Raw genomic sequence first — 18,773 nt, forward strand, 5'->3', positions numbered from 1 at the left:
TAAAAGCAGCCAAGGATCTGTTATTGTATTGTATTTGTGTGTGTGTGACCTCCTGCAGAGTATGCTAGTGGTGGATCTCTGTACGAGTATCTTTCCAGCGAGCACAGTGAGGAGATGGACATGGAGCAGATCATGACGTGGGCCATCCAGATAGCTAAAGGTACTTTGGAAGAAATTACAATTCTGCCAATAACTTTTTGTTAAAATTTTCTATTTTATTTTTCATATGCTATTTATGTTAAATCAAACAACCAGGTTAAACTAACAACAACCTTTAAGACTGAAAAAAATAATATTGTTAAAAATACAAGTGGAAGGTTTATAATTGAAACTGTTATTCCGTAACCCTCATGCTGATAGTTTATAGTTTACGGTGAACTTTTGAACAGACTCCCACCCACATCACAGGTAGCACGTTCCTTCGGCACCATCAACCACTTTTGTTTTCAACAAAACTGCATTGACTAGTTGTAACAGGCCAAATGATGAATACATTTGTGTGAACACTGTACATGGGTGATTCTTAGACTATGGGCACTTATGTCCTTTGATTATATTGTATGAAAAACAGAAAAAAGGGTAAAGTTCACACTTTTATAGTTATCTTTACAATGAAAGTGTGTTAAGAAATTTATTCTAGTAGTCTATGATGACTTTTTTACCTTTTTTCAGCATCATTATATGCAAATATTGCTGTTTTGTGCTTGTCCCACACCCAGACTTTTGATCTTCAATGATAAAAATGAATGGTAAAGAAACGTTTTTTCTAATGTTTTAAAATATCTCTGAATAAAATATCAGTAAAATAATCAAAACATAATTGGGGTATTCAATGTCATACAACTGTTGTGATTTTTTAAAACAAAATGTAGTTGTCCCACACTATTGCCGTAATTTCCACCACAACACTGTAATGTCCCTTTAAACAGTTTGTATGAAATATTGTTTGGGTAGTTTCTATGGAGAAGGCGCTTTATATTGTAAGGCAATGGTGTGGTGGAAATTACATTTACAAGGCCAATAGTGCCCGTAGTTAAAGAATCACCCACATACAGGGTGGTGGCCAAGTGGTTTGTGCTCTTGTTTCTTGTTCAGAAGGCTCTGGGTTCAAGGCCACCCATACCCATTTTCCATGTAATGTGGCGTTGCATTAGGAAGGGCATTGGGTGTAAATCTTGTGCCAAATCAACATACAGGTCCCCCTAGGATCTGCTTTTGGCGACCCCAAGCTGAAGGGGAATTATGTTACTGTAAATATAGAAAAATGCCACAATGTGGAAATCAAATGGGTCATCTGATTATGATTAAGGCCAGTCAAAGACTGAAAATTGAAGAAAACAATGAGTTGTTTTTTGGTCTTCCAAGATTCAAGGTCAACACTGACTTTTATTAATTTCTCACACAGCTTATTAGAGATGAAAGTAAATAATTTATATGAGCACATGGTGCTGATTCTTGTCTTTATTTTCAATTTGGATGAACTGTGTCAGAATGACAGTGGTTTTTATGTGAGAGTTTGCTGGTTTGTCGGCTCAAAAGTAATTGGGCAATTGGATGCTGAGATGTTTTATGTCCAGGTATGTTGTTCCTTTAGTACATTATTACGATTGAACATATCAAAGGTCTAGAAATTTTCTTAAGTGTTACATGGCTTCTGGCAGATTCAACCTGAGAATGTTCTTTCTGGAGCTTTGACTGATGAAGCAGTGGGTGAAGTTGATGTTTGCACAGTCTCATTGACTACCACGTCTGAAGTACACTGTTTCTTCAGAGTTGCCATGGGTGTGTTGGTGGCTTCACTTACCCGTACTTACTTTGAGCGTCTGATGCTGACGGAAAAGCGCTATATAAATGCAGTCCATTTATTTATCATTTACTTACCTGTCTCCTTTGTGTACTGTCTCAGTTTTTGAAGATGCCAGGTTCTAGGCGAGTTTACTGTACTGTGTCAAACTTTCCCTAGCTCCAGAGACCACAACCCCATGGGATGTGGAAATGAACCTTCCATCTTTAATTTGCGGACCCAGGGCAACCTATTTTATAATGTAGGGATAAATTTAATTGAAAGCAAAATTGACTGCCAATCACAAAAGTGAAGGAATACCATGGATCAGGTTGAGAAACAGCTCAAAAAGCTACTGTTCAGTTAATTTTGGTCCCTAAAAAATAGGGTACCACAAAATTTACTTTCACTCCTAAACTGTTCATTTGATATGGATGATGTTACCTTTGCTGTGATAGACAGCTAAAATAATATCCAAAAAATTAATTTAAATCTAGTGGCTACTCAGTAAGCGGATACATCCACCAGAGTCCAACATCTTGTTAGATAATATCTGTGCTAATTCTTTATTTTATGTTAGCTATCAACTATTTGTGTTATTTGTTTGGAAGTTCTGAGAAATATAAGTTAAGTTTTACTTTATCATGTGTCCAAGTCTCAGACATAAGGGAGATCTCCCCCTGTTGGTGAGAGCTAGTAACATTAGAAATGTGAGACTAAACCACACCCATGTTAACACCCACAAGGTATAAAATCTGTTGTATGACTCATTTTAGGGGCCTTTTCACAAGATGGACACTGTCTGTGAGGGTCCCAGGTCTTGTTTCTAACGTGACCTTGAATAAACTCAAAATGAGGAATACAATGGTTTGGTTTTTGGTGAGGGGCAGAATTTTACATAAAAGAACCAGGTAGAAATAACAATCATCTGGGTTTGTCCTTAATCCAGCTGAGGTCCATGTGAAGGTTCTGTTTCTCATATGTATAAATAACAGACATCAAGAGAAAAATGAAATAGTAATTAAAAAAAATACATTTGCATCTAATTCAAATTTTACTTTTTTTTTCTTTAACTGTTAAAGTTACACCAACATCTGTCTTTTGTAAAAGTACAAATAACATGAAAGTTAATTAGAGGCATTTCAACCATATTAATTAATAACTATTCATGATCCACTCTGGTTAAAAATTTTATCAACTCTTCTTTGTTGCAAGGCCGACCTCTGCCTTTAACTTTACACGACACTGAGGAACTGAAGAACAGTCAGGGCTGTAAACATGAACTCTTTGGCAGAGGGAAAACCATATTTAACTAATTGTGTATTTGGCTGCTGTCTGCATGATTATGGAAACAAAATCTGTTGTGAATAATTTGGACCAGTGGGAATATGCAACAACCTGTTTACTGTGAAGTTTCTTCTGGTAATTGAATGACATTTGTTGTGACGTTTAACAAATGATGTGTCGTGATTGGAGCTGTGTGCTATTCTGTTTTATTATGACCTTTTTCTTTCTGCCTGTTTGGCATCTCATTTTATTTGTGCATCACTTTTGTTGCACTAAAGATACTAAAGATCACTTTAATCTAAACTCTACAAAACCAAAACCTATAAATTATGTCAAGACAAGAATGTGTGTGTGTGTACTAATGCGCATGTTCATGTTGTTACAGGAATGCATTACCTCCACGCAGAAGCTCCAGTCAAAGTAATTCACAGAGACCTCAAGTCACGGAACGGTACCAAATGATCTCATCTGCAATCTGACTTTTTCCCTCCAATCCTGTGCTGTTTCCATTATTTCAGCTTTATTACATTACTACATTATGCCGCATTAATAAACTTGGAATAGCGGTGATCTGACTGGTTTCTCTGTTTCATTTTCAGTGGTAATGACGGCAGACAAAGTCCTCAAGGTTTGTAACGGCACGTGTTTAAAAAAAAACATTTTGGCATTTTATGAATTAAGTTTATGCACATGAATGTGTCATATTTGTCTCTTTTTTTCCTTCTTCACTGTTACTTCTCTTTCAGATTTGTGACTTTGGGGCATCTAAGTTCCTGTGCCATACCACCCATATGACTGTGGTGGGCACATTTCCCTGGATGGCTCCAGAAGTCATCCAGAGTCTGCCCGTCTCTGAGACGTGTGACACTTACTCCTATGGCGTGGTGAGCGAGTCGCACCGTCGGACCATCTGACTGTCCTTCCATTTACAAAAGACAAATATCTAACGTTGCGTTGTGGTGCCAGGTGTTGTGGGAGATGCTGACTCGGGAGGTTCCTTTCAAAGGTTTTGAGGGGCTGCAGGTTGCGTGGCTGGTGGTGGAGAAACAAGAGGTACTACGCTGTAAGCATGTAGACCCGCCAGTTTGAAAGAGCTGCAGGAACAATGTGATGCTCTCATGGTTTCCACTGTGAGCTGGTGAGGCTGACGCGGAGTATTTTTAGGCCTGATGTCAGTTCTCTGCTCTTGTAAGGCCTGGATACACAACAGTGGAGTTCTGCCAGGCTCCCCCCTCGGCTACGGCTTTTACGAGTGAGCAAGATAGAGAGAGAGAGAGAGAGAGAGAGAGAGAGAGAGAGAGAGAGAGAGAGAGAGAGAGAGAGAGAGAGAGAGAGAGGTGGGGGAAGAAGGAACATTGCAGTGACAGGAGGGTTGTTTCAAAGGGTTTATGGGAGGCGAGTTGTGATGGTTATACAGCGTTTCAGTTATTGACATTTCTGAATCCCTTTCATCAGCCAGACACCCCCCCCCCCCCCCCCCCCCCCACACACACCCACACACACACACACACACACACACACACACACACACACACACACACACACACACACACACACACACCGTGTGCCAGCAAACAATTTCAGAGAACATGAGTCCTACATAGTTGTTGGCTAACTTCCATATACTCTCCCTAAATAACTGCCTCTCTCTCTTCATTTTCCACTCTTATTTTCCCCTCCACTACCTACTCTACCTCTCTTCCCGGCATGCTCTCCACTGAAGAGTGGGGGATATTTTTGGATAAATCCCTTGTGAAATCTGTTTCCATCTCCTGTAGTGCATCTGGGCTCATTCAGACATTTGTTGATGCCAGTGGGACCAAAATTAAAGCTTTATGGAGGGACATTATCTCAACGGTATTATGTGATTCAGTGTTGTTACTATAGTTTACACTGCAGCGAACTGAATGTTACTCACTTTAAAATTAATGACCAAAGGGCAGGATTAACATCAACAAATAGGACCAATAGTTTATTAATCCGTAATGCAGTTTTAAAGTTTTGTGTACAAAAAAGTACTTCTTTCGTAGTGGATATGTTTCTCCAGTACCTGCTCTTTTCAAATAAGGCTGGTTGTGTAAAATCCAGTTGGTCCAAAAGGCATTTCTCGAGAAAACTTACAGCTTGTGTGTGACTCTAGAGGCTGACCATCCCTACCAGCTGTCCAGCAAGTTTTGCAGAGCTGTTGAGGAAATGTTGGCAAGCAGACCCAAAGGTAAGATACAGAGGTGGGAGAGATACTTCAGAAAAGGCTTTCTGATACAAGAAGTGTGCATGGAAAACAAACAAACAAACAAACAACAAAAAAAACAATGTTAGTCATCCAGTAATATTCAAGTAGGGTAATTTGACTACTTTCCATTACGTTTAAGTTACGTTAATGACATACAAGCAGCAAGCCTGCTTGTGCACCTGCAGACCCTGTTTTGAGTGCAGTTTCTAAATATGAAACTCAATAACAGTGCGATCATACTTCATTCATGTGTATTTTAATATTTTAACTCCAAATAAACTGGAATGCATAAAAACATTTTTCACAACCTATTTCTTTTAGTATAGATTCTGGAACAACATTCAAAGCAGATTTTTAAAGACCTAGTGTTTGGTGCCAGTGTCTCTTATTTGCAGACCCAATGAACAGTTATGGCACTATCCCCAGCCAAACATTCTATCTATTGTTTAATTCCTGTATTGATTTCAAAAACATTTGGTCACATGCTCTAGCTTTTGTTTATGTCCCATTTTAGTTTCTCATTCTTTTGTACATTTCATTGAATAGTTGCCCATGTAGTGGGCATCATATTTCTCTCTGATGTTGCTAGTTTGTTACCTGAGTGGAGCATAGCAACAAGCAAAGTGTGTCCAGGGTTCAGGAGGCACATAAACTACATGTGAGTTTTAACCACAACTGTTTTACCCACAGCCCATGTACCACATAACAAGGGATTATTGTCTAAATTTTAACCAAGCACCCCTTAATGCTCATATATAATGAGCAGTTAGCAGGTTCTCTCAGTTCTACATAGTCCATGTTTTAGTCAGCTAACATGCTAGCAAGCTGTCTTTAGCAAAATAGCATGCTGATTTTAGAGAACTATTGAATATGTTGCTTTGGACAGGCTCCCAACTAACATTCCAACATCAGCTTCAGTATAATGTTGGCATCAGCCCTGCCAACCTAGCAGGTGCCAATCACTTGCCACCATCAAAATGATGTCATTGTATGTACTCCAGATAGCATTGGCATGACGTCAGTGCCAGTATTAATGTCACATCCCAACTACATATCCCACCCATATAAATCTTTCACCTTCTCCCCCTCAGGGAGACCTGATACTCCTGGATACACCTTCATTTTACAAGGCGAATGAGCATGGGTGCTCTCAAACCAGGAAGCTTCTGTTTTAGAACCACACACACACTAACCGCCTGGGCAGCAAGCACTGTTACAAATTGCTCTTCAACTCATTTTCTGTCAAACCGCAGTTGATAGTGGGCGGTAACATGATGTAGAGAGCACTATGATAATGAGGATTTTGTGCATGTTAATGACAACTTGAATCTAAATCTACCATTTGAAGTTATGCACCCTTATACATGAACTCTGCCACACAACTGTGTTCACATGCTTAAAAATAACTAAAAAGACAGAACACGGTGGCTCACCTCCACTCACAGCTTGGGCTCTGGTACCCAACTCCTGGAGAGGTGCTGGATGCTTCATTTTTCTGGCATTGCCCACGGGGAGAGGCGGAGAGCTGGGGTCGCATTGCTTATTGCTCCCCAGCTCAGTTGCCATGTGTTGGAGTTTACGCCAGTGAACGAGAGGGTCGCGTCCCTATGCCTTCGGGTCGGGGACAGGTCTCTCACCGTTGTCTCGGCCTACGGGCCGAGCGGCAGTGCAGAGTACCCGACCTTCTTGGAGTCCCTGGTAGGGGTACTAGATAGCGCTCCGACTGGGGACTCCATTGTTCTCCTGGGGGATTTCAATGCCCACGTGGGCGGCAACAGTGAGACCTGGAGGGGGGTGATCGGGAAGCATGGCCTCCCCGATCTGAACCCGAGTGGTGTTCAGTTGTTGGACTTCTGTGCTAGTCACAGTTTGTCCATCACGAACACCATGTTTGAGCACAAGGGTGTCCATAAGTGCACGTGGCACCAGGACACCCTGAGCCGGAGGTCGAGGACCGACTTTGTAGTCGTATCATCTGACCTTCGGCCACGTGTCTCGGACACTCGAGTGAAGAGAGGGGCAGAGCTGTCGACTGATCACCACCTGGTGGTGAGTTGGATCCGCTGGGAGGGGAGGAAGCCGGTCAGACCTGGCAGGCCCAAACGTATCAAAGGGTCTGCTGGGAACAACTGGCGGAACCCTCTGTTAGCGAGGTCTTCAACTCCCACCTCCGGGAGAGCTTCTCCCAGATCCTGGGGGAGGTTGGAGACATGGAGTCTGAGTGGACCATGTTCTCCACCTCCATTGTTGATGCGGCCACTTGTAGCTGTGGTTGCAAGGTCTCTGGTGCCTGTTGCGGCGGCAATCTCCGAACCCGATGGTGGACGCCGGAAGTAAGGGATGCCGTCAAGCTAAAGAAGGAGTCCTACTTATCTTTGTTGGTAGGTGGGACCCTGGAGGCAGCTAACAGATACCGGCAGGCCAAGCATGCCACAGCCCGTGTGGTTGAAGAGGCAAAAGCTCGGGTCTGGGAAGAGTTCGGGGAGGCCATGGAGGAGGACTATCGGTCGGCCTTGAAGAGATTCTGGCAAACCGTCCGACGCCTCAGGAGGTGGAAGCAGCTCTCCACCAGCACTGTTTACGGTGCGGGTGGGGAGCTGTTGACCCTGACTGGGGATGTTGTTGGGCGGTGGAAGGAATACTTTGAGGATCTCCTCAATCCCATCGTCACGTTTTTCCTAAGAGGAAGCAGAGACTGGGGACTCAGAGGCGGACTCATCCATTACCCATGCCGAAGTCACCGAGGTGGTTATAAAGCTCCTCGGTGGCAAGGCTCCTGGGGTGGATGAAATCCATCCTGAGTACCTTAAGTCTCTGGATGTTGTGGGACTGTCTTAGCTGACACACCTCTGCAACATCGCGTGGCGATCGGGGACAGTGCCTCTGGATTGGCAGACCGGGGTGGTGGTCCCTCTGTTTAAGAAGGGGGACCGGAGGGTGTGTTCCAACTATAAGGGTATCACACTCCTCAGCCTCCCCGGTAAGGTCTATTCCAGAGTACTGGAGAGGAGAATTCGACTGATGGTCGAACCTTGGATTCAGGAGGAGCAGTGTGGTTTTCGTCCTGGTTGCGGCACACTGGACCAGCTCTACACGCTCCATCGGGTGCTCGAGGGTTCATGGGAGTTCGCCCAACCAGTCCACATATGTTTTGTGGATCTGGTGAAGGCATTCGACCGTGTCCGTCGGGGCACCCTGTGGGGGGGTGCTCCGGGAGTACGGGGTTCGGGGTCCTTTGCTAAGGGCTATCCGGTCTCTGTACGACCGCAGCAGGAGCTTGGATCGCATTGCCAGTAGTAAGTCAAACCTGTTTCCAGTGTACGTTGGCCTCCGCCAGGGCTGCCCTTTGTCACTGGTTCTGTTCATTATTTTTATGGACAGAATTTCTAGGCACAGCCAGGGTGTAGAGGGGGTCTGGTTTGGGAACCACAGAATCTTGTCTCTGCTGTTTGCGTATGATGTGGTTCTGTTGGCTTCATCAAATCAGGACCTTCAGCGTGCACTGGGGCGGTTTGCAGCCGAGTGTGAAGCGTCCGGGATGAAAATCAGCACCTCCAAATCTAAGGCCATGGTTCTCAACCGGAAAAAGGTTCTTTGCCCTCTTCAGGTCGGTGGAGTGTCCTTGCCTCAAGTGGAGGAGTTTAAGTATCTCAGGGTCTTGTTCACGAGTGAGGGACGGATGGAGTGTGAGATCGACAGACGGATCAGTGCAGCATCTGCAGTGATGCGGTTGCTGTATCGGACCGTCGTGGTGAAGAGAGAGCTGAGTAGGGGGGCAAAGCTCTCGATTTACCGATCGATCTGCGTTCCGATCCTCACCTATGGTCATGAGATTTGGCTCATGACCGAAAGAACGAGATCGCGAGTACAAGCGGCTGAGATGAGTTTCCTCTGCAGGGTGGCTGGGCATTCCCTTAAAGATAGGGTGAGGAGCTCGGTCACTCGTGAGGAGCTCGGAGTCGAGCTGCTGCTCCTCCACATCGAAAGGAGTCAGTTGAGGTGGCTCGGGCATCTTTTCCGGATGCCCCCTGGACGCCTCGCTGGAGAGGTGTTCCGGGCACGTCCCATTGGGAGGAGGCCACGGGAAAAACCCAGGACACGCTGGAGGGACTACATCTCTCGGCTGGCTTGGGAACACCTTGGGGTTCCCCCGGAGGAGCTGGGGGAGGTGTGTATGGATCGGGAGGTCTGGGTGGCTTTGCTTGAGCTGCTGCCCCGGCAACCCGACTCTGGATAAAGCGAAAGAAAATGGATGGATGGATGGATGGATGGATATTCTAAATTAAGTAATGGTTTTTCAATTTCAATTTATTTTCATTTATTTTGCTCCAAAACACAACAGAGTTGCCTCAAGGTGCTTCACACAAGTAAGGTCTAACCTTACTAACCCCCAGAGCAAGAGTCGTAAGGAAAAACTCCCTCTGAAGAAGAAACCTCAAGCAGACCAGACTCAAAGGGGTGACCCTCTGCTTGGAACATGCTACAAACATAAATTACAAAACAATTCACAAAACAAACACACAGGACATGTTTCCAATGCACAGGGTGGTTTCCGGAACAGATACCACACCAATCTATGGATGGAGCCGCACCTCAAACAGAGAGAAAAGAAAAAAGCAGAATCAAGCATCATAAAGACAGCAAATACAATGAAATTTGTTAGCATTAAGCAACAAGAAAAACAGAAGAAATACCAAGGTGATCGTCGGCCACCAGCCCTAAGCTTCAATAAAAGATCCAGAATTTAGATAAAGTTGAGGCCACGGCCCGCTCCATTTCCTAATAAAATGAATTTAAAAGAGTAAAAAGCATAGTAACATACTATGCCAGTATGCTAGCCATGTGAAAGGGAAAATAACTGCATCTTAAGTCTGGACTTGAAAGTCTCCACAGAATCTGACTATTTTATTGATGCAGGGAGATCATTCCACAGAACAGGGGCACAATAAGAAGAACGCTCTGTGACCCGCAGACTTTTTATTCACCCTAGGGCCACAAGGTAGTCCTGCACCCTGAGAACGCGAAGCCTGGGCTGGTACGTAGCTTTTAATTAGGTCAGGTAGGGAGGTGCCAGTCCGTAAACAAATTTATAGGCCAGTAGCAGAACCTTAGAATCTGATCTCACAGGAACAGGAAGCCAGTGAAGGGATGCCAAAATGGGTGTAATGTGGTCAAAGTTTCTGCTTCGTGTCAAAAGTCTGGCAGCAGCATTTTGAACCAATTGGAGACCCCTAATATTGGAGTGCTGTAAACCAGAAAATAGAACATTGCAGTAGTCCAATCTAGACAAATGTATGAATCAGGGTATCCGCATCAGCCATAGACAGGATGGGATGAATCTTTGCTATATTTTGCAGGTGGAAGAAATCCTCATAATATTTCTAATGTGGAGGCCAAAGGGCAACGTAGGATCAAAAATTACCCCAAGGTTCCTCACTTTGTCTTTGTGATGTATGACACACGAGCCTATGCTAAGCATTAACTGGTCAAATTGATGCCGATGACTCATTGGACCAAGAACCATCATTTCAGTCTTAGCAGAGTTTAAAAGTAGGAAGTTGCTAGACATCCAGCGTCTCACTGATGCAAGGCAATCTTCTAAGAATTTTATGTGGATGAGATTACCACCAGTTATCAGAATATTGTTGAGGTCTGTCTGGTAGGTTTTAAAGACAGAAAAGCAGGGGGTGTAAGACGGACCCTTGTGGAAGCCCAGATTTCATGTCAGTAAGATTAAAGGTAGTGTTATTGTACAAAACACAGTGAGAACAACTTGTCAGGTATGACATCAACCATGCAAGGGCACTCCCAGTAATCCCAAAATGATTCTCCAGCCGATCGAGTAGAATATGATAATCCACTGTATCAAATGCAGTCCTGAGATCTAGCAGCACCAGAACTGTAGTGGTGTCCAAATCCATTGTAAGCATAAGATCATTCACCACTTTAGTGAGAGCTCCGTGGAATGATGTTTTCTAAAAGCAGACTGCAGTGGCTCAAAAATATTATTCTCGGTAAGGTAGTCCACGAGCTGCCATGAAAATCACTTTTCCAGAATTTTAGAGCAAAATGATAGATTTGATATCGGCCTATAGTTTTTCAATACACTAGGGTCAAGATTAGATTTAAGTAATGGTTTAATGAGTGCAGATTTGAAACATTTAGGAACAGATCCAGAAGTTAATAAGAGATCAATAATTTTCAGCACAGTCGGCTCAAGAGCGGGCCACAGGTACTTAAACAGTTTTGTTGGTATAGGATCAAATAAGCAGGTTGTGCTTTTTGTTGACTTTACGGGTCTTGTCAGCATCCCTAGTGAGATACTATCAAATTCTGTAAATCTTGGTAATACCTCAGTAATGGCACCCACCTCAGTAGCAGGGTGTAGTGGCTGGGTTAAGGCATGCTGGGATATGTTTAACCTAATGTCTTCTATTTTCTTCTCAAAGTAATCCAGGAAATCTTGTGCTGTAAAAGGACAGTGAACTACAGGTGATTGACCATGAATAAGTGTTGCCACCGTGTCGAACAAGAACTTTGAGTTATGCTTGTTTTTGTTATCAGTTCAGAGTAATAGGTCTGCTTTGTAGCCAGTAGTGCATACTTATAGTCTAAGATAGCATTACGGCATGCAAGGTGGAATACTTCTAATTTTGAACTACGCCATTTCCGTTCTCGACCTCTAGCCTTATGCTTGAGGTCATGCAAGTAGTCATTGAACCAAGGTGATTGTGTTTTGGGGGGAATGGTTTTAACAAAGGTGGCACAATCATGTCGAGTTTAGTTCTGAGTGCAGAGTTTAAACTATCCACAAGACTGTCTACTGATTGGGTATTTGCCAAACGTGAAGCTACAATATCAGGCAGTCTAGCTTCGAGTTCAGCCCTTTGCACATCAGTTTTATGCTGACCATCTTTTAGTGGTTTCTCCTGATGATTCTTTCTTTTTTAGTGGTTTGGTAAGCTTGTGAGTGCCCGGTGGTGTCTGTGTTACACTTTGTTTTGCATATGTTATTCGTTAGTGTTTTGAGTGTTTTTATTGTTATTGTTGTGTCTGACTAACATGGATGCCCTTTTCTGTTTGCTGCAAGTCAAATCTAACTACAGGTACAATTAAAGTCACCTGAAACTGAACCTGAATAATCACAGTGTTATCTGCACTCTTTGACAAATTCCAGATGAATGCACCAAATTCATCTAAGAATGCAAAGTATGGGCCAAGGGGCCTATATACAGTGAAAGAGTAATACGTAGCATTGTGGGCAGAGCGAAAAATCAGGTGCTCAAACGAGTTATATTTGTGACCCCCAACAGCTAATAAGCTAAACCTAGATTTATAAATAAGAGCAACACCCCCGCCTTGCTTCGCATCACGAGGGACGTGACTAAATGTATATGCTGGTGGGCAGGCCTCATTCAAGGGGAGGACAGCTGTAGGTGTAAGCCAGGTTTCACATAACCCCAATCATATCGAAGTGATGATCCATAATTAGATCATTAATCAACAATGATTTTGAGGATAGTGATCTTATCTTAATGAGACCCAGACTAAGGACCTCAGTGGGGTTGACGGTTGGACTATTTGGGTTTAGGGGTGGTTCCAGAGCAGCATATATAAGATGCCTGGAAGTAGCTTTAGGTTTGAGACATTCCACATGAGTTGTAGGTAGCAGACACAAAATCTTTGATATTGCTGGAACAGCCAACGGGCTAACATCATTCAATGTAGTCATGGGTATTAAGTTTGCAGAACATATCCCTCTATGATTTTTATGAACACATCTAAGGAAGCAGGACACAGTCTCATCTTGTTTAATTTCCCTCCATGGCAGATAAACTGCACCATCACCATAGTGGATTTTCGGCACTAATTTCCCTGCTAAGCTAATGGATTCCACACCCACATTTGTCATAAACCTTGCAGGGTCTCTAACCACCTGCTCCGTGGCCTGCTGTAAAGTCCTAATGTTACCCTCCTTGTGGAGCTCTATCTATGTTTGCGGACAAGATGGCAGCGCTTTCCCCAGTAGGGTGAAGGCCATCCGGCATCAGCAAGCCACGGCAGCCCCAGAACAAAGGCAAATTATCAATAAAACTAAAGCCTTGCTGTCTACAAATTGTACCAGCCACCTATTTGACGATGTCAGCCTGCTAAAAGCTACATCATTACCCCAGGAGGGGAGGGTACCAGAGACTATTAATTGATGCTGACACATCTTTCTGGCAAGGTCACAATTCCTTTCTGTGTCCATTTTTGTGACCTCCTATTGCTTCATCCTGACGTCATTGGTGCCGACGTGAATAACTGTGACTTTTTCTCATAAATGTATAGTTTGGACCATCTATGACTGAATGTTATGGATGTATGGTGTTAAAAACAGCAAAATGGATGACAAAGGTCAATTCCAGTTTGTACAAGTGTCAAAAGATAAAATTTCCAATTTTGGTAAAAAGCGATGCAAATTATTGGTTGAGTTAATAGGGTTTTAAAAAGGAATAGTTTGGACCATGTCATAGAATCCAATGGACATCAACTTTGTTTATCCTCTACTTTGGAGACCAAGCATTTAACACAGACAAAACTATTCCATTTATTAGTTCTGTTAGCTAAACCAAGAATTTGCATAACTTTATTACCAAAATTGACGCAACTTTAACTTTTGACCCCTGTACAAACTGAAATTGACTTTTGTACTCGTTTTTGCTGTTTTTACCCTGTAACTCCACATTTAGTCAAGGATAGTCTCAACTATACCTTTTGCGAATCTTTATAATCAGACCAATAATATGAGTGAAGCATTGCGCAGCGTGCGAAGCTCACTCATGGTACAGGGCGTCCTAAACAGGAAGTGCCAATTTTCAAATCCACAGTAAAACATGAAATGTTCAAATGGCAAACACTTCCTGGATTGACAGATGAGATCCCATGGAATCTCGTGGGAACTCAGTGGCAAGCTCACACTCAAACAGGAAGTGCCAATTTATCAGTCACGGTGAAACAGGAAGTGTTCAAATGTCAAACACTTCCTGGCATGGGTGAAGCTAGAGCGGAGGCCGGGGTTTCACTGGACTCTCCTGAAATTTGATTGGACACAGATGATTGACATATCACTGCACCACACTGGTTGAAAGAGCTGCATTTTGAAATCAGTGAGTCACGACTGCTGGATTCCTCCTGCCCAGTAGTTTGTGCTGTGTACCACAAAAAGTTCTAATCCACCTTACTATGGACTTATAATCACACCAAAATTATATTGATGAGTAAACGACCGTATTTTATGTCAGAAATTACATTTACAGCCCCAATTACAGCCCTCTTAAGCCCCTGCCACTTTAAGCATTTTCAGCAACTCAAACTGAAAGCAAATCTCTAAAACTTGATAAAAACCTGTAAATAATAATCAGTTTTATTGCCAGTTTTCTTTAGACAAGTCAGGGGATGGAAACATAAGTGATAAGAATGATAAATGATAGGAATGGTGACAAAGGTCAGTTTCAGTTTGTACAGAGGTCAAAAGTTAAAGTTGCTCCATTGATTTTGCTTCAGCTGTATTTGTGTTGAATTTGATGCTTGTATCACCATTTGTTTCAGGTATCTGCTGCAATAATAAGCCAACTGAGCATGAACCAGCTGTTGTCTGTTAGTTTAAACATGTTTGCACTCTTAAACAACTAACAGACAGACATGGCAAATTGAATTAACGGAGAAATGCTGCTTTCCGCCAGAAGCTGAAAGGTTTCAGCTTCTGGCGGAGCGCCCCCAGAAGCTGAAAGGTTTTAGTCATGCTCATGCTCCCAAGAACAATTTTACTGAAAAAAGTCTGAAGGACCAAAATGACATGGTTAGATGGCGAGGAGGTTTCCAGGCATGTGAGAGGCAACTAAAGAAAAATGCTTAAAAAGGCAGGGGGTCTGGGGGGGCAGACTCCCCCAGAAGCTGAAAGTTTTTTGCTATGCTAATGCTCTGCTGAGGCATTTACTCAAAATAAACTGTGAAGGACCTAAATGACATGGTGAGATGCTGACGAGCTTCGCTCATTCATGTCCGTGACATATGCATATTATGGTATACTTTTCAATATGATTGGAACATTTTAAAATTTTGATACCTGTGTAATTCTTCACTGACCCCTGTAGGTCATTAGAGGTCAGCTCCAGGATACCTCCACATCTGAAAATGAACATTACTTAATTTAGAATATGTGTGCCAAATTTCATGTTTTAGTCTCAAAATGCACAATCATTTTGCCTATCTGCTGCACTATATGGTTGGGATATGGTCATTATTGTGGTCGGGATATGGCTGGGATATGGTCATTTGTGTGGTTGGGATATGTTTGATTATGGTGATTATTGTGGTTGGGATATGGCTGGGTTATGTTCATTGTGGTAGGGATATGTTTTGATTATAGTCATTTGTGTGGTGGGGATATGTTTTGATTATGGTCATTATTGTGGTCGGGATATGGCTGGGATATGGTCATTTGTGTAGTTGGGATATGTTGTGTTTATGGTCATTATTGTGGTCGGGATATGGCTGGGATATGGTCATTTGTGTAGTTGGGATATGTTGTGTTTATGGTCATTTTTGTGGTCGGGATGTTTGTTTTCTCATGTTAGATCTAGAGTCCCAGAAATTTACATTGCACACGTTACCTTTATATTTTTCAAAGAAAAATGTTTAAAAACTGCATCCTGCAAATGTGCTTTTCTTCACTGAAAGACAATTCCAGCTGTGATATATAGATGGGTCCACTTGAGAACAGAGTAATATCACAGTGTTGTAACATAGTACAAGAACAATTTTGGGTTTGTGGTAAAATGATAGCACAGGGGACACGGCGGCTAATTTGCTTTAATTTCTTTGGGCAGCTCATGTTTAAAAGGCATTAAAAAGTAAATATGTGATAAAGTTTATTTGAATGAGTTTTGTACTTGTACACACAGGAGCGGCCACAGTTTAAACAGGTGTTGGTGACTCTGGAGACGATGGCGAATGACAGCAGGCTACCAGAGCAATGTAACTCCTTCCTACACAACAAGGACCAGTGGAGGTATGTACACACAATGCTGTGGGCATCCACAAGAAAAACACACATATGTTCTTCTTTTTCTCTTGAATATCTCTGTGGCCTGCAGTGGGTGGGAGGGGGCTGAGTAAGAGACAAAATTAACAAAGCAAACAAACACAACAACCACCACCATATGACAGATTCATGAAACTTGGGCAGATCTGAATGGTTCACATGTGTTGTCTGTATTTGTGAAATTAGTTGTTCTTATATTGAATGTTTAGGAACTAGAAAACAAACGCTGGAAAAAAGATGAGTATATATACTCAACAAAAATATAAACGCAACACTTTTGGTTTTGCTCCCATTTTGTATGAGATGAACTCAAAGATCTAAAACTTTTTCCACATACACAATATGACCATTTCCGTCAAATATTGTTCACAAACCAGTCTAAATCTGTGATAGTGAGCACTTCTCCTTTGCTGAGATAATCCATCCCACCTCACAGGTGTGCCATACCAAGATGCTGATTAGACACTATGATTAGTGCACAGGTGTGCCTTAGACTGTCCACAATAAAAGGCCACTCTGAAAGGTGCAGTTTTGTTTTATTGGGGGGGATACCAGTCAGTATCTGGTGTGACCACCATTTGCCTCATGCAGTGCAACACATCTCCTTCACATCATCCGTGAAGAGAACACCTCTCCAACGTGCCAAACGCCAGCGAATGTGAGCATTTGCCCACTCAAGTCGGTTACGATGACAAACTGGAGTCAGGTCGAGACCCCGATGAGGACGACGAACATGCAGATGAGCTTCCCTGAGATGGTTTCTGACAGTTTGTGCAGAAATTCTTTGGTTATGCAAACCGATTGTTTCAGCAGCTGTCCGAGTGGCTGGTCTCAGACGATCTTGGAGGTGAACATGCTGGATGTGGAGGTCCTGGGCTGGTGTGGTTACACGTGGTATGCGGTTGTGAGGCTGGTTGGATGTACTGCCAAATTCTCTGAAACGACTTTGGAGACGGCTTATGGTAGAGACATGAACATTCAATACACGAGCAAGAGCTCTGGTTGACATTCCTGCTGTCAGCATGCCAACCGCACGCTCCCTCAAATCTTGCGACATCTGTGGCATTGTGCTGTGTGATAAAACTGCACCTTTCAGAGTGGCCTTTTATTGTGGGCAGTCTAAGGCACACCTGTGCACTAATCATGGTGTCTAATCAGCATCTTGGTATGGCACACCTGTGAGGTGGGATGGATTATCTCAGCAAAGGAGAAGTGCTCACTATCACAGATTTAGACTGGTTTGTGAACAATATTTGAGAGAAATGGTGATATTGTGTATGTGGAAAAAGATTTAGATCTTTGAGTTCATCTCATACAAAATGGGAGCAAAACCAAAAGTGTTGCATTTATATTTTTGTATATATATATATGGTAAGTTTTGATCTCAATGTAAAAAAGTAAAAATTTGTACAAGGGTGGTCGATAAATCAAATTATTATTATAATTATTAGCATATCGATCACCATTTTACTGAGAATCACACTTAATACGGAATGAAATAGAACAGCATACCACACTCAGCCAGTCAATGGTGCTTGATCAGGGGTGGGCAATGAGGGCCGAGACAGGGCAGGTTTTTCTTGCAACCAGTCACCTCAGCAGGTGGGTTGCTGATGAGCTTCTCATCATATTGAGGTCAGAGTAGCAAAACCCTACGGTCACATGACGCCGACAAGCAGTTGGCTTTGTCGCATGATGGGCGTTCCTGAGGAGTGTACACCAACGTCTCCATGGGTTGTCTTGTAAATCCCTTCAGAGGTGCTATCTGGTTACAAAAACAGTGTTTTTAGATTTAGATGTGTTTATTTCTTGATAAATTTTACAACATATACAAGAAACATATTAGATTTATACAGAAATACTGTTTCAGAGCATATTCTGTCATCTTGGATTATTTTGTTCAAGGCAACAACCAGCTGACGTCATGCTGTCGTGTCACATTGCTCACCATTTGCATAAAATAGACTTCTGGTCTATTTTGGCCCCGCCTAGCTGGTGGCAGAGTGACCGTAGTCTCTTGCCGCTGCAAAAAGCTCACGCTGATTGAAAATTAACAGCAAGTCATCGCTTCGCCACTGTTGCTCATAGCTAATGTAACCACAGGGTAATTGCAGACCAGCTTCTTATACTGTATACTCCTTTAATAAAGCCGAAACAATGATTTAAGATCTTACTGCCCTGAGTGTAACAATTAATACACTGAGTGAAGCCACTTCATGACTTTTTATAGTCAACATCATTAAAATCTCAGACAGAATCAGGTATGATGGATTTAAATCTGTCAGGAACAATGACAGCAGCAGCAGTTTCTCCTTTAGCATGAATATAGCTTGACAGCTGAAATCTCTGAGGTAGCTTTTTGTATCCTTCTCCTAAACCACGAT

The 18,773-nt window shown here is 42.7% G+C and overlaps 1 protein-coding gene across 3 annotated transcripts in view; it reads left to right on the forward strand.

Annotated features, from left to right (window-relative positions):
- Positions 1-18,773, forward strand: part of LOC117521072 (mitogen-activated protein kinase kinase kinase 20) — a 49,324-nt gene that overhangs the window by 17,007 nt on the left and 13,544 nt on the right. For all 3 annotated transcript variants that reach the window (XM_034182389.1, XM_034182387.1, XM_034182388.1), the window contains 7 exons: positions 59-160; positions 3,456-3,521; positions 3,670-3,698; positions 3,817-3,954; positions 4,037-4,123; positions 5,211-5,285; positions 16,250-16,356. In XM_034182389.1, the coding sequence (XP_034038280.1) occupies positions 59-160; positions 3,456-3,521; positions 3,670-3,698; positions 3,817-3,954; positions 4,037-4,123; positions 5,211-5,285; positions 16,250-16,356 (604 nt within the window). The remainder of the gene's footprint in view (positions 1-58; positions 161-3,455; positions 3,522-3,669; positions 3,699-3,816; positions 3,955-4,036; positions 4,124-5,210; positions 5,286-16,249; positions 16,357-18,773) is intronic.

This window comes from Thalassophryne amazonica, chromosome 12 (genome assembly GCF_902500255.1).
Source record: "Thalassophryne amazonica chromosome 12, fThaAma1.1, whole genome shotgun sequence".
In the NCBI taxonomy this organism is placed as follows: domain Eukaryota; kingdom Metazoa; phylum Chordata; class Actinopteri; order Batrachoidiformes; family Batrachoididae; genus Thalassophryne; species Thalassophryne amazonica.